The sequence below is a fragment of the Vicugna pacos genome, chromosome 9, assembly GCF_048564905.1.
Source record: "Vicugna pacos chromosome 9, VicPac4, whole genome shotgun sequence".
In the NCBI taxonomy this organism is placed as follows: Eukaryota; Metazoa; Chordata; class Mammalia; order Artiodactyla; family Camelidae; genus Vicugna; species Vicugna pacos.
This window is the reverse complement of record NC_132995.1, coordinates 27,433,233-27,449,634: the sequence shown is the minus strand read 5'-3', so window position 1 is coordinate 27,449,634 and position 16,402 is coordinate 27,433,233. Positions and strand designations below refer to the sequence as shown.

At 41.6% G+C, this 16,402-nt stretch overlaps 1 protein-coding gene across 2 annotated transcripts in view; it reads right to left on the bottom strand.

Annotated features, from left to right (window-relative positions):
• Positions 1 to 16,402, bottom strand: part of HEATR3 (HEAT repeat containing 3) — a 60,690-nt gene that overhangs the window by 33,699 nt on the left and 10,589 nt on the right. For both annotated transcript variants that reach the window (XR_012075582.1, XM_072967337.1), the window contains exons 8-13: positions 12,654 to 12,744; positions 12,390 to 12,547; positions 12,034 to 12,116; positions 10,727 to 10,863; positions 5,335 to 5,423; positions 62 to 205 (exon numbers count right to left, since the gene is read on the bottom strand). Coding sequence is in view for 1 of the 2 variants with exons in the window: in XM_072967337.1 (XP_072823438.1) it covers positions 62 to 205; positions 5,335 to 5,423; positions 10,727 to 10,863; positions 12,034 to 12,116; positions 12,390 to 12,547; positions 12,654 to 12,744 (702 nt within the window). In the remaining variant the exon portion in view is untranslated. The remainder of the gene's footprint in view (positions 1 to 61; positions 206 to 5,334; positions 5,424 to 10,726; positions 10,864 to 12,033; positions 12,117 to 12,389; positions 12,548 to 12,653; positions 12,745 to 16,402) is intronic.

Sequence of the window (16,402 nt, the reverse complement as noted above, 5' to 3'; positions counted from 1 at the left end):
GTCACTCTGCTCCCACCCCTAATGATTGAACAAGTTTGGGTCAGAAGCATATTGTTTTTACCTTAAGAGTTTCAAGCGTGCCATCCTCTTTGGCTAGGATGCTGCCAGTGATTCCTAAAATACTAACCACGTTCACTCTAACCCCGACGTTACTACTGTGGATGCCTGCTTTACACAGTGTCATCAGCTGGTCAGGAGTCATGCACTGTTGAAAGAGAAGGAGAGAGCGTTCAGAGTACTAAACTCAACCGGTTCCACCAGCACGTGCAGCGGGATGGATGGGAGTCAGTCTCTCTCTACAGGCAGCTTGATTCTACAAGGGACACGCAGAGAAGTTATTACATGTTCTAGTCACTCCTAAATACGGTTGGTACTTCTGAACTAAGATGAGGCCTGTTCACGTCACTGTCACCATTTAATCCATCACAGCTGTCAGCCTGTAAAAGGGCCTTCAGTTTCTACCCGTTTCATTTCAAGATTTTCACACAGATGTACACAAACCAAAGAGATTCTAATTTCTCTTTAACACTGACCAGAAAAAAAAAGTGTTTTGAAAATGTAAATGTAAACAGGATCATGCAGCTTTAATAAAAATTGGCTGAATCTATACAAGGTAAGAACTTACTCTGAGATTTATGTGTCATGATAAATTATTAAAGACTGTACAATGCATTAAATTATATAGTGACACCATGCAGTGACAATTTTCATTTTAAATTGATTTGCACACACACGTGGATGCAGGTCTCACAAGAGAGTGGGAACGTCATGTTGCCAAACCATTTCCTGTGAGAAGCAGCACAGTCTGGTGATTAAGGGCTTAGGATTCTGACGTCCTGGGTTCAAATCCTAGCTCTACCACTTAGCACTGGGCAAATCAGCACAAGTGACTTAACCCTTCTAAGTTTGCCATTTGCACATCAGTCACATGGGGACAAAAATCATCACGCAGAGCTGTTAAGAGGATTAAATAATGTTTATAAAGCACTCACTAAACGTTAGCTATTATTATACATAAACATACTAAACAGTTCTAAATCATCACACTTATTTCTGAATCATTTGTTGTGCTTCTGCCAAATCGAATGGTAACAGCTAACATGCCCAGGTTTCTCGGAAAATAATGAAAAAAACTCCACAAATCATGGGACTGTTCATAACTAGGACGAGGCTGGCTGCATTACTAGCAGTATGACTCACACCTGTGAGCTGCCTCATTTGTGTACAAACCTACAAGGTAAAGAACTAGACAGGGAAGCACCACACCATCCTGGTGCCGTCACTCAGCAAGCCTAGTCCTTGGTTTCCTCTCCTCAAAGAGCAGCACAGAGCCGGCGTCCTGCTACTTCTAAAACCCTGTGCTCCAGCCCATAACACAGGCAATCTGAGGACTTATGATTTTAATACGTATGAATGACTTCACATTAACTGAGCATGAGCTTCGAGTAATTTTCTTCAAACATCATACTAACCTAGTAAGCTACTGCCTAGTATCATGGAAAAATGAATAAAAATCCTTTATATTGTGATACGCCCTACAGTACAGGGTTTTCAGAACTTCTCAATAGCCGTATGGCAGGGCAGGCATTATTATCATTTCCATTTGATAGAAACAGAGGGTCAAAAATTGATTTCTTGAGAAAAATTCTCAAATATACAAAGAAAAAAAAATTAAAGAGTATATATTAGAGGCCAACACAGCATATACTGTATTCAACAGTAAGACACCAGAGACTTCCCATTAAACCCTGAACAGGATCAAGCTCGGATCAAGCTGCTCTAGAGGTATGGCCCTGGAATGACCAAGGAAGGAAGGCAGACAGACTGCTAGAGGAAAGGAGGCCCAAGAAATGCGAAGCCCAGGGCCAGGAAAGGGCATCCAACTGGATTCTGAAACCACCAAGAATCTCAGTGGGACCAGCGAAGAGTAACAGAGACTGACAAGCAGGAATCTTCGAGGAACGAGGGGCGCCCCTGGCGATGGTGGGTGACTGTAACCAGGAGAGGTGGGTGGTGCAGTCTGCTGACATGTTACTTAAAACTGGAGGATTTTAGAAAGGAAGGAGCGAGGATGGTTTAGAGCTGTGGTTCTCAAACTTCAACGTGCACGACAATAACCTGGAGAACTTTTTAAAACAGACATCCCTGGGCCCCTCCCCAAAGCCTCTGCTTCCGGACTAGAGGTGAAGCCCTAGGATGTGCCCTTATATACAAAGAGGAACAAGATCACTGATCCAATAGCAAAACTGGCAAAAGATAGGAAAAATCACAGCAAAAAATTGCAAAGGCCCTTAAAACACATGAAAAGATGTCCAATCTCCTCAAACTAGGAGAAATGCAAATTAAAACTGAGACATAATTTCTCACTAAAACCAGTAAAAAGCCAACATTTTGACATCATATTCTTCTGGCAAGGCTGTGGTAAAATAGGCATTCTCAAACACGGCTGTGGAGATGCAAAGTGGCTAAGGAGGGGACTACAGCGACACCCAGCAAAGCTACAGAGCCATCTGTTCACCGAGCCGGCAAGCTCACTTCCAGGAATCGATCCCAAAGACACAGTGGCAACAACACAACGCATCTTCTGTAAAAAGGCTATTCGCTGCAGTTCCATTCGTAATAGCAAAAGACTGGAAACAACTCAAATACGCCTCAAAGCAAAGAGGCCGAAAAAACATGGAATATGTACACAATGGAGTAATGTATACAATACACATGGATAGGAAGTTGTAAAAAAGAAATGAGAAACATGTCTATCTACTACGATGATTAATAAAGGACAGAAGCAAGGCAAGGGCAGAAGCAGTGCTTTTAAGAAAAGGGGTGAAATACAGATACATACATATTTGCTTATGTTTTCAAAATAAGAACAATAGAATAATAAATAAATTTAAAAAACCATAAAGTGTGGTTATCAATGGCAGAAAGGAAACAACAGGGGCAAAGGGACAGAAGCTAGACCTCTCTAAATAAATATATATATATGTATAATATGCATAAAACTTACCATTTTAACCATTTTTAAATGCACAGTTCAGCAGCAATAAGTACATTCACATTATTGTGCAACTAGCCATCACCACCATCGATCTCCAGAACTTTTTCATCATCCCAAACTGAGACCCTGTACCCAGCAAACAATGTCTCCCTACTCCCCCCTTACCCCGACCTCTGGCAGCCACTGGTTCTACCTTCTGTCCCTATGAATTTAACTACTCTAAGTCCCTCAAAAGAGAATTCATACAATATTTGTCCTTTGTGTCAGGTTATTTCACTCAGAATAATGTTTTCAAGGTTTATTCATGCAGTAGTATTTATCAGAACTTCATTCCTCTTTAAAGCTGAGTAATACTCCATCGCATGTATATATCATGTTTCTCTGAACATATTTTGTTTCAGTTTTAACTCTGACACTGTGTAAATATTTTATGTAATCAAAAAAATAAAAATTAAAGCAACCAAACGAAAAAACCCTTAAAAAAAAAAAGCTGCAACAACAGAAGCTAACTTTATAACAAGCCGCAAAGAGAAATTTTTCAAGCAACTTTAATAGTAAATTATATAATCCTAGAGGGATTTTTTTCCCTGAGGACAAGAAGAATCACAAGGAAATCTTAAACTGCATTCAGTATGTCATTGTTAGTAATAACAGCATTATTTTGAAACTATTAAAAATATTGGGTAAAATAAAGCAAACAATAATAATGAGTTTATAATGATACTTAAAATTCACTGGTCATCTTTTTTTTGATTCATCTTTTTTATTGTTGTTTTTGGGAGAGGGAGGTAATTAGGTCTATTTATTTATTTTTAGAGGAGGTACCAGGGATTGAACCCAGGACCTTATGCATGCTAAGCATGCGCTCTACCACTTGAGCTATACCCTCCCCTTCACTGGTCATGTTTAGAGACTGCTAGGACACCAACTCATTGTTCTGGAAAAAGGGGTGGGGGTGGGAGAAGAATCATACACCTACCCCATCTGTTGTGGTATGTAATTTACTTCAAAGTTACTAAATAACTGATGAAACAGGAAGTTCTTATTTATAGAAGAATCACGGCCAATAAATGGAAAAGAACGACAAAATTAGGGTATCCCCATTTTGAAAGCTCTAATGAAATAATGGCTCTGTATAACAATTACCACTGGTTGTTACAAGTGACTCCACTGATTAATCTTAACATCACTATTTTACCACAATATTTATGATATAAAAGTAGAAAATAAATACATACAGCACTACGGATTATTTTTGCCCAAAAAGTCTGATCCTGAACGTAATTAAGGCTCTAGACCTAGCTTCCAAATTATAGGAAAAGCGGGAGGCAGAGGGCCACGTTAAACAGTAACACTGCTTAGCCAGCCAAACTTGAGAATGGGGAAAACCCTTTAGGACAAAGGACAGCTTCTTCAATGAATAAACAGTACGGGGAAAGGGGGGTAGGAAGGGGAAATGTTACTGATTCAGAGATTCAAGAATCTGTCAATATACTAAAAACTACTAAAATGTACACTTTAAATGGGTGAATTATATGGTAGGTGAATCAAATCTCAACTACAGCCGTTTTAAAAAAATATTTAAGAGATCAAAATATCAACTAAAAACAATACGTGGATACTGCTTATTAGACGCTGATAACAAACCAATTGGAAAAAAAAGAAAGACATTTTTAAAGCAATCAGGGAAAACTGAACTCTGACTGCATATCAAATGATAACTTTAAAATGTCTGTTAATTTGGGGGTTTGGGATAATGGTATCGTGGTTAAGGTTTTTAAAAGTTCATTTTCTGTCACAGACACACAATGAAGCACACAATAAAGTATTTATGGGTCACATAATATGATTTCCTTTACCTATTCCAGGATGCAAAAATAAAAATGTAGGAAGATGAATGAAACAAGAATGACAAGATGCTGACAATCTATTGACACCTATGATAATGCACACAGGTATTTTTGGGGATGTTTGAAAATTTCCTGCATTAAAAGTAAAACATAAATGTGATAAAGGCACCTATCACAGAGGTGCAGACAGATCTCTGCAGAGCATGTGGAGAATCTGCTTGAAAATTTCTGTAATAAAATGTTTTAAAAAAGACTAATGACTCAGGGAAAATACAAGACATATGTCAAATACATTATATCAAAAAAAACTGTGTTTTGGTGGCAGTGGTGGGGAAAAGGAAAAGATTTTACTTTAAGTACTTTTGTTTTCATTTTATAAGGATCATGCCATATTCCTTTAATAGAAATAAATACTTTAAAATAGTTAAGTAATACATTTTGCCTTGGGATCTTTACTAGTTTCACATAAAAATTTTAAAACCTTACCTGAGAAATGTTCTTGGAGGCCATTGTTTGCAAAAGGGCCCTCAAGGCACTACTTATGGCTTCTAAAAAGTCAACGTGCTTAGCAAAATCTAAAACACAAAAGTGAAATATATATTTGACTTTCTCTAAGAAAAGTTATTTTGCGGAAAAAGAATCAAAACGAAGCATGTTAAATGTTAATACATGCTACTGTAATAAAAAAATAAAAAACACTTGATATTCAAGCCCAAACTTCCAGTTAACAGCCCCCTGTGAGCTGTACGTGTGAATCTGAAAGATGACCACAAGTGAAATCAAATGACAGTCCTCAACTTCCAGATGCTACATTTTCATTTCCCTCACACTTCAGCACATGATAAACCCGAATGAGCCTTGGTAGACTGAATTCAGCTTTTCATAGGTTACCATCCCCATGCTGGGCAGACACCGGGGTGGAGTCATCTCCCAAGTCAGAGTGCTTCCTCGCCGACTCAAACCCACTGCCTATCCAGCAAGTGTTGCCTGTGCCGGGCCAGGCCCCTCCGCCTCTAATGCCTCAGTGGCTCCCATGGTTTTTACTGACCCAACTTCCCCTTCCCATTCCTGCTCATTTTTATCCTTTTCTTATTGTCCCTTCTTCCCACACAGGACAAAAAGAAGGACAGCAATAAACAGTCATGTCAACACAGTGGGACAGAAGGGCGAGGGCCACCCAGGTGAGTTGGCTCCCTTCCCCCTTTGGTGGGAAGGGAAAGTGACTGATATGGTGTGACAGATTATATTTTCTAAAAATAGCCACAACGGTACTTTCAGTTCTGCACGATCTCCCAGAACTCGGCTGCTTCCTCTATGGATGTAGAGTAATTTCCCCTCCCCTTGAATCTGAGTGGGACTTTGTGGCTTCTTCAATCAACAGAACACAGGAAAATGAAAGGCTAGGGTGTAAAAGGCAACGTGATTTCCACCTGACTCACACGTGTTTGCTCCCCTCCTCTCTCTCAACTCTTGCCCTTGGAAGCCAGCCACCGTGTTATGATGCCCAGATCACGTGAAGAGGTCACTTGCCGGGGTTCTGGCTGACAGCCCCACACCAACCACCAGACATGTGAGTGAGCAGACCTCAGATGATTCTGGCTCCCAGTTTCCCAACAGAGGTTTCTCAACCTCAGCACCATGGACATTGTGGACGAGATAATTCCCTGTTGTGTATGTCTGTGTGGCCCCTGTGCACTAGACTATTTAACAGCATCTCTGACCTCTACCCTCTAGATACAAGCGGAAGCCCCCAAGTTATAACAGCAAAAAGTTTCTCCAGACGTTGACAAAAGTCCTCAGGGGCAAAACTGCCACTAGTTGAGAACGACTGGCTTAGACGTCGTGGAGGAGAGACAAGCCGTCTACACTGTACCCTTTCTAAACCCCTGACACACAGAAATCATGAGAAATAACACATGATTATTGCTGTCTTAAGCCACAAAGTTTTGGTGATTTGTTATGTAGCAATAGACACGCTGGCTTCCTCCCTGTGGCACCTGGCCGCACAGACAGTCTGATGCCCCCTTTTGGGCGGTCTGCAGGAGAGCAAGGCAGCTTCTGCACAGGTCTGAATCCAGGCTTGCTTTATTTTTCTCTCATTTTACAACCACGTTAGGCACAGATGTGGGGAATTTCTGGAAGTATCACGGATCAGACACTAGGATACTTTGGAATCAGACAGACCTGGGACAGAATCCAGCCTCTGACATTATGTGACCTCTCATTGTGGTCCTGGCTCAAATGTTACCTCCTCAGAGGGGCCTTTCCTACACTAACCATTGTGACACCTCATATCACTCTGCTTTTATTTGTTTCTTCCTAGCTGAAATGACATCACACCTTTACTTCTATGAGAATGCAAACTCCATGAGCATGATGGCCTTGTCTGTCTTGTTCATGCTTGGATCTCTTGGACCCAACACAGTCCATGCCATAAAGTAAGTGTTCAGTAAACACACATTCAAAGTAAAGGAATGATTCTGATGAAGTTCCTTAACCTCTAAATCTCAGCTTCCTCACCAGGAAGGTAGGGTAATAATGCCTAGCTCATAAAACCTAGTACCTAATAGGCCCTCAAAAATTGGTATAACATTGTTATAAACTTCAAAAAGTCACCATACTGGCTATGAAGAGTAAATTATATTTGATTAAAGCTGTAAGTGTATCCCTGGAAATTCACTAATGGCACATAAAACAGTTGAACAATGTAACTCAATATAACCTAGAACATATCTCAGACTCAATTTTTTTTTCTGTCCTACATTCTTAGGAAAATAACCATTACCTTAGATTCAAAATCCTAATCTACACGACTGTTTTACATTATGTGAAATTCATACTTTCCCTAAATTTGGGCAATTTTTATTTAATTCACATGTCTGGCCATTTATCCAAATTGGAGAAGGAAGTTCAAATGACTGCCTTTCTGACAAATTTTCAGTAAAAGGTCAACACATGTGGTATTGTCAGAAGAAATTAAGTAAATGTCAAAAGAAGTTAAACAAAAGAGGTGATTCAAAATGTCCCCTCAACAACTTTGTACAGTATCTAAGAATTTGTAGCACGCCTGAATGTGGGCAAATAGTCAACCCACAAGCAATCAAGAGGCAAATTATATTTAGGTGAATTTTTCAGACTGATTTTCAATGTTCTAATATGGAATTAAAAACATACCCCAAAATGGGCGATACTACCATTCTAACTATAATGAAAAAGAGTGTTCTGCTTCCCAAAATCTAGGCAAACAGGAAATCTAAATGATCTTAGAGCCCAAGCGATGGAGCAAATGACAGACTGACCCAATCTGAAAATACAACATTGCTCAAAGTTTCTTGACGTTTTGAAGATCGGTATTTTAAATGAAGGAGATATAGATATTGGCGTTTTGAATGCAAGGACCAGATTCTCCTGGAATTTTCTCCCTTCACCTCTGATGTCAGCCACAAACATATGTAGGTATGTATCACAAATTTTATAACGATTTGGAACTATGTGTTAGCATTAAAATTAAAACAAGTTAAATATGGCTGTGTGATCTTCATACACTTAACTTTCAAACATGGCAACACAAAAAAGCTGAGAGAGATTTAGCCCCAGTCTCCCCCCCAGATTCTCCAATAACAGTTCATTCTATCCATACAGAACCCACAGGGTTACCTTACTTAATAAATCCCAAGTATTTAGAAAGAATATTTTAGAATATCATACCTAAATACAAGCAATTAGTCTTCATCAAAAATTTCATTTTGATAAAAGATTGTGTCAACAACAGCTATGAAATTGGAGTTTATTTAAAATCAAAATGTTTAATTATGTTTTCCCGCAATTTCCGTCATTTCTCCAAGGCTCAGCTTGTTGAGGGTTTTCCTGCGATCCCTCCAGGTAATAAATGTGCATGCACCAGTGACCACAAATAGCCCGCTGAACTAGGAGAAACAAACCTAAGAGTTTCTGCATAGCAGAGGCACAGAATATGTGCACTTATTTCAAGTGAAAGATGCTGGTTGGGGATTGGGCTTGTGGTACCTTAACTGGACTCTGACTGAGAAACGGCCCAGAGGAAAGAGATGGCAATTGTGGAACTAGGGCAGACAAGGTTAAGCAGGTCTTAGAAGCGCTAAGAGGCTTGGGTAGGTCCTGCTCACCTGGGGCCCTGGCTGTGGACTCCCCTATTTGGCCCTGCTCCCTCCGGGGAGCCCATGGGAATGGGTGGGTGGGAGAGGGCATGAGCAATAGCAGCCCTCCACCAGCCACCCCTCCATACGACATCCTGCTGGGCTGATGGGAGCCATCTCCCTTTCCCACCCTGCCATCCAGATCTCTTTAGGTTTATAAGGCTGCAAGAGAAATACACAGCTATAGTCACCATCTGGCCAAGTCACCTCTGTACCCCAGAGCTGGCCCAGTCCCAGCTTGGCGTGGGAATGGGGCTAGAGCACTGCTCACACCTGGGCTATGACCTGTCTTAGGTATGGCTGGGCATAGTTTCCAAGTGATCACACTAACTAAAGAACGCACAGCCTGAGCTCTTCTGAAAACGACATCTATTAACTGACAAATGTTGAAAGGTTGATAGAGACAGAACTATAACTACATTCTGAACATTTATTTACTTAATCTTTAAAAATTAATCTAGAATTTCTAAAACATGCACCATTAAATACACAGCATCTCTTGATAGAGAGCAAAATAGAGGTCTTAAAGAACTGAGGACAGCAGAGTGGGTACAGTTCAGTGGTAGAGCGCATGCTTAGCATGCACAAGGTCCTGGGTTCAATCCCCAGTACCTCTATTTAAAAAAAAACAAAAAAAGAATTGGGGAGCAACTCTTGAAGGAATGCTCATACAGAAACTTGTATTTAGTCAAAAGTGACCATATGTGGATCTTTTAAGAGTTTCAACTCTTAGACTTAGTGTTGTGTCTGAGAAGGGAAAATGTTAAATTGCTTGCAAGCAATTACAGTAGATTTGTATCTCCTGTATTAGCCCTCACACCAGACATGAATGGTGGGTAATGTGCAGAATTCTCCTTTACTGTGTAAAATACTACTATTTCCTCTCTGTCTGTTTGTTTGAACTCCTCCAGTTTAATGTGGTGAAGTTAAATGAGCTTCTACGACCGTGAACTCTGACGATCCGTTAGAAAAGCACGCAGTATACCCTGCACTGCTAGGTCATTAAAAAGAACAGTTAGCTACGTAAAGTTTCTCTCTAGGTTCCTGTGTACAAATGAAATTAATCCATATCGGAGATGTGTAATAGAGAGATTCAGCTTTTACCATGCAGAAGTGTTTGAGGAAAGATACATGTTAGAAAAAAGCAAGGTATAGAACCGTGTGTATGGTACTCTTATCATTTGCCTCAAAAACACACACACATATACCTTTACATCAAGAATCTGTCTGGAGGAATATACAAGAAACTGGTCCCAGTGACCGATTCTGGGAGAGGAACTGGATGGTGTGAGAAAAAGTAGGGAGGCTTTCCACTTTATGGGTTCTCAAAACTTGTGAAGTCTGTTATACACCTTTGTGTTACCCAATCAAGTGTAAATCAAGCGGTTTTATACTTGAGGAAAACTAAAGAACAGAGAATTACCCAAACATCTTAATGCAGCCTAATATTTATGATACTTGTGATTCAGCCTGATTTGTCCAGACATAACTGGTACAAGCAAATTTTAATAAAAAAGAAAAATATAACCCATAGGCCTGCTTGCATACCTGGTTTTGACTCTACACCATTGACAACTAAAAATATATGACTCTTAGTGTTTGGGAAAGGTTTCTGCAGGTTGGATGAGAGACAGTATGAAATTATGGACTACAAGTTCCCACTCGCTCCGAGCAGTTTTTCACAACAAGGCCCAAATATTTACCTGGCTGGGAAAAAAGCAGCTGTGACAGATGTTGTGCAAGTGTCTGAAGGGCTGCAGGTCCTCCCAGATGGTCCACATCCAGGAGGGACACAAGACTCTGGAGACACACGAGGGCTCTACACTGTACAGTGTTCATTCTGCAAAGCAAGGGAGAGAATGCTGTCTGTTCCTCTCACAGTCACCCAACAGAATCCAGTACTGCATTTGAGCCTAAGCTTCTGGAAGCCTAGGACTGGGACTACCTGCAAGCAGAAGGAGGTCTAGGGCAGTTAGCAAGGAACCTTAAGGTGAACTGTTAACCCGACCAGATCAAGCTGCTTGGGTGCGCAAGGCCCCGAAGACACCGCTCATCTATGAGTCACATAGAATCTGCTTGAGAATTGCTATGCACAGCAGCAGGGTTTTTGTTTGTTTGCTTTGTTTTTTAAATTATACCCCACCCCACCCCAGTAGTCATGGACCATCACTCTCTATTTCCTTCCTCTGCCTTATTTTTCCTTCATAGCCCTTTTTTAGGAGGAAGCGGGGATAATTAGGTTTAATTGTTTTTTTTTTTTTTTTTATGGAGGGACTGGGGATTGAACCCAGGACCTCAAGCCTGCTAGGCCCACACTCAACCACTGAGCTATACCCACTCCCCTGGGTAGCATTTTTAAAATCATTTTTAGTTGTGAAACATGACATACATAAAGTGCTCAATGAACATACGAGTTTAACAGTTTATAAAGCAAACAACCTGCGCACCGAGGTGAGTGATAAACGCCGCCAGCACCCTCACAGCCCTTCTACCCCTTTCCCATCACGCCCCACCTCCCTGACCCCGATAACCAGATTTTTATGGCCGACGTTTCCTTGCTTTGCTTTACAGGTTTACCACCTACCTATGCATCCCTAAACAGAACAGTTCAGTGTTACTTGTTTTTGAACTTTGGAAAAACTGAATCACAGAGTGTATATTCTTTTGTGACTCGCTTCTGGTTCAATGTCATAAGTGTCACCCATGTTGTGAGCAGTTCCAGTTTGGGTCTTTTTATTGCTGTCTGCATTCTATTGTATGATTATGTCAGAATTTATGTATCCACTCTGCCACTGATGGACATTGAGGTTCTTTCCAAGTTGGGGCGACCATGACTCACCATGCTGTGAGCATTCCCCTGTCTTAGTGCACACAGGCACACGTTTCTCTAGGGAACATACATAGAAATAGGGCTCTTGAATCTGAGCGAGTCAGCACCTTCTGTTTAATGGTCCACCATTTCATATAATAACATAACGACAAGTGGTTTTGAAAATAGAAAAGTTCTTACTTTCTAATCAAAGGTTTCCAAGTGGGGTTCCTAGAACACATGTCAACTGCAATGCTGTTTGGAAAAGCAGTTTTCTCAAAAATCTAAATTTAAAAAACAGTAAAGCAAAGGTTAAAGAGTTTTTTTTTTTTAATACATGATCCTTTTATAAAATCCCAACATACGACTTCTAAGCGAGATGTAAGGCTCAATATAGACACACTGCAGCCTACTTCCAGTGCTGTTCATTGCTCTGTTTCCCAGACTGTACCAATCACCTGCGCCTGGAAGTGTGAGCATACTTCTGCACAAAGAACGAATAGCGTTTGTAAGCCTTCCCTGCGCTCTACAGTGAGCCAAGACTGAAAACAGATTACCTTCTTGGGGAGGAGGTGGTTGGTGAGAGCGGTGTGAACCTCGTGGGAGAGGCAGAGGGGGGACAGCAGCTGCCCACCACACTCGCTGAAGGAACCCTCCATAAACGCATCGCTTTCGTCGCTGCTGGAAAGCTCTTCCCACTCGTCGTCAGTGGGATCTGGGAAGAGGGCAAACCACACACAACTGGAATATTTAAGACAGTCCTCATGGCAGCTGCCCTCGCGGGCCAGGGGAGGCGGTCTAGACATGAACTGGGCACAAACCTTCACTGCAGCACATGTTGACAATAATTTCCAGAGCAGTCTGCTGAGCTGTCAGCAGTGCTATGGCCTCTCTCAACTCCTTGTCGGTGGGCTAGAAAAAAAGAGAAAAAAAGGAAATGACCAACTCTCAAATGTTTGGGAAAATATTTTCATGTGACTTTCCTTAGTTAAAGCCTACCAAATGATATCTGCATTTGGAACAGAGGGCAGGGAGGCGGGTAGGCTGAAGAAAAGTCAGAAAGCCCTGGGAATAGAAATGAGCATTATGACTCCTCTCGGCGCTGTGGCGCGTGCCCTGCTCACCGGTTCTCCATCTATCCGCATAGTTATTCTCTAAGTGTTGCTTGGACAGAACAGATCTTCAGGGATTCTGAACTGATTTCACCCTGGAACTTAATCTAATGTGTTAAGAAGTAGCTCAGCACACTAAGGCTCGAACAAGAGTTCATTCTCAGACACCAGGCACTTATACACAACAAACCTGCTTTTAGATGCTTAGATGTCTTCTTAGAAAAGACTGCATTAACAAGAATTACTAACAGGCCCTTAGACGACCAACAGAGCTTGGCTAGGGAGCAGATAGGCTTCCTGGCTTTCTTGGAAGGCTGCAATAAAGCCTTTCTTTAAGACTGAAGAAAGAGGGGTACTTTTTCTTCTGGAAATAAATAACATGAACTTACTTTATCAAGTAACATTCTCAAAATAGACTGTATAAATTTACATGACCTTAACTCTCAAGTCACCTATGAAAAGTGAAATAGCTACAGTGATGTTCCAAAATAGTGCAGAAGCTAGAAATTATGCTTATTTTGTCTGAATGTTTCCCAACTTCAACAGTTTTCTAATTGTCTTTTAAATGGCTGCACAGTATTCCATTAAATGGATGCCTTATAATTTATTAAGCATTCTGCTAGCATGGAACATTTCAGAGTAGTTGCTATCTTATTTCCACAGATTTACTGGGACAAAGGTTAAAAACACATCTATAGACCCTGTGACATATTCCTGTTCTCCTTTCCAGAATGTTCGTACTCATTTATAATCCTTCAGCAACTTCTTTGTGCAACGATTTAACTGCAAGTTTGAACAATGTCCTCAAAAAAAAGGCAGATGGCTAATTTAATAGATGCAGCGTAGGAATCCGTGTGTTTGTTTTCCTTTTATTGCTGGCATGAATGTGTATAAAATTTATTCCTATTCACTTCATGCATGTGTGATATCCAACTAAACATTTCTTAGAGGACACTCAAAGCTATGAGACAAACATACGCCATTGCGGGACTTTCATCCACTTAACATGTACGAAGATCTGGCTTAGAAGAACTCTGAAATTAAAAGTTTCACTCCTGTACCTGACTCTCCTGCTCAGAACATTTCCCTAGTTCTGTCATCACACTGACATAAAGAATAGTCTAGAGGAAATGTTATGACATCTGAGACTTGCTTCAAAACATTCAGCAGTGAGAGGGGAGAGTGGGTGGGGAAGTAGATGAAATAAAACAGACTATGACTTGATCTCTGAGATCTGTTGGGAGCTGGGCAGGGAGAGTCCTACTTCTGCGTGGTACAGCAACAACCTAGGTTGGTTTGTTCTTTACAGATTTGGGATTATACCTTCTCAAGTTAAATGATGCAATTAAGGGTTTTGAGTCTAAAGGACTCCTGCACAAGCCAGCACTGGGCAACGTGAACGCCCAGAGCTGCCTGACGGCAAATTTGTATTCCTGGCACACGGCAGCACGATGCCCAGCACCCTACTGGCACTTAAACTCTGGCTGCCTGACCAGCATGTTAACCATCCCATCTGCTCAGCTACGGGGATAGACTTTAAAAAGCAAGTTTTGTTATGAAAAAACACTGCATTTTCTAAGCACCAAAATTCTAAGTAATATTTAGGAAAGTGAATCTCTAATAAGTTAAATATCAACACTTTTATTAAACAGTAGCACTTCATCTTGGTGGACCTGAACCTCAGTCTCCACTCATGCACTCCCTTTAGGGCAGCTGGATGCAAGGCTGGAGTTGGAAAACCCGCAGGAGTGCTGTTCTCCTGCTCCCAGCCAGGGACGGCCGACCCTTCAGAGTTCCCTGACAGCACAACAGTCATTTCCACTTCTGCTCAGACGGGAATCTGGGGTTGGGGAAACACGGAATACATGCATCTGTCAGGATAAAGTGACCTGGTCGGCGTGATGCCGACATCTGCAGAGGATCCTCCAAGCCCCGATCTGCTCCACCTGAAGTTCCACGCGCGGCTCCCAGCTCTGTAACTTACCTCCATGTAGCAACTGAGGAGAAGCTGCTGGGGTTCTTTATAAACACCCTTTCAGACAACAAGGCACACAGATATATGTCTGTCTATCTTGTTTTACTGATTTTAAATTCTACCCCCTCTGATGTAGATGCACAAGTGAGATAGGAGTAAATGTGGGGCTCAAATATGTGCCCCCTGCACCAAAATGGGGTGATACGATTTTTTAGCCACTTTATGATTTGCAAGCAACTCAAGGGCCTTTTCATTTTTGTGTCCAACCCCAGCATTGAACACAATGCTTTGCACCCAACAGCTGTTCACGGGGACTGGGAAAGTAGTTCTTAATGGTAACATCTGATTGCTTTAGAGCACCACCAATGCAGCTTTACCTGACTTCACGAAGGTGGGGAAGTGGTATACTGATAAGTTTATGCCCAATAATAATTTTTTAGTGACCTCAGCAGCCTTCTGACTGGCCTTCCTGCCTCCAGGCCCCCTAAACAATACCAACCTGCTTTTACCATGCTGCTCCTTACCCCAGCCTTTAAGATAGCTCAGGTGTTCTGTCCAAAAAGCCTCCCTTTTCTGACAGCCTCTTCCTTTCCTCACCCAGTGGGGCTGAATCAGCTGTGCCTACTCTACAGCTATGACTCCCTGAGAAATCTGGGCATGGTCCTATCACTGTTCTCAGCACAGGCATTACAATAAACTATAATCACACGTCTATCCTCTCAAGATGGAAAAGATCTCTGAAGACACAAACTCTACCTTAATTATGCTTCTATCAGCAGCATCTGGCTCAGTGCCTGGCACACAGCGAGAGCACAGGAAACGTCACCTGGATGAATAAAGCCCAACTCCCTGTCCTCCCTGTCTTCCTGGAGACTTGCTCTCCTCCTTAGGGGAAATGTTTTCCCAACGTCTAGCTCTCTCTCTCTGCTGACTGGCTCAGCTGGCATGCTTCCTGCACCCAAGACTGCTCCGACGGACCCCAACATCACCCCCACTAGCACATGGATGCCACAATCACCTGGCCTGCGAAAACTACAGACCGTCGTTCATCCTCACAATCACTCAACCTCCTCTGCTCAGCACGCTGGGTAAATGAGATTTTGGCTTGCTACTATGGAGAGGCGAAATACTAAAAAGTAAAAGAGACAAGAATGCGAGGGACGATCCAAGCAAAGTGAAAATTCCTTTAGTTTGAAGACAGTCTGGGCAAGAGTGTGTAGCTGAAGTGGGAAGTAAGTTAGGCAGATCCACGCATGTTTCTGAAGTGCTGCAAAAGTGCTGGTCTATCCCATCCTTCGAATCTTCTGTATATAAAAGTTTCATTTTAGACAGATTTCCCCCCTGCCTTGGGAGGTTTCTAATGTTATAATGAGAGTTAATGGGAAAATACGACTGGTTTTACTGAAATTCACTTTATAATTAATTTTGCTATAACATTTTTCTACAAAGCTTAGGACACCCATTGAGGGAACACAGCTGTCTT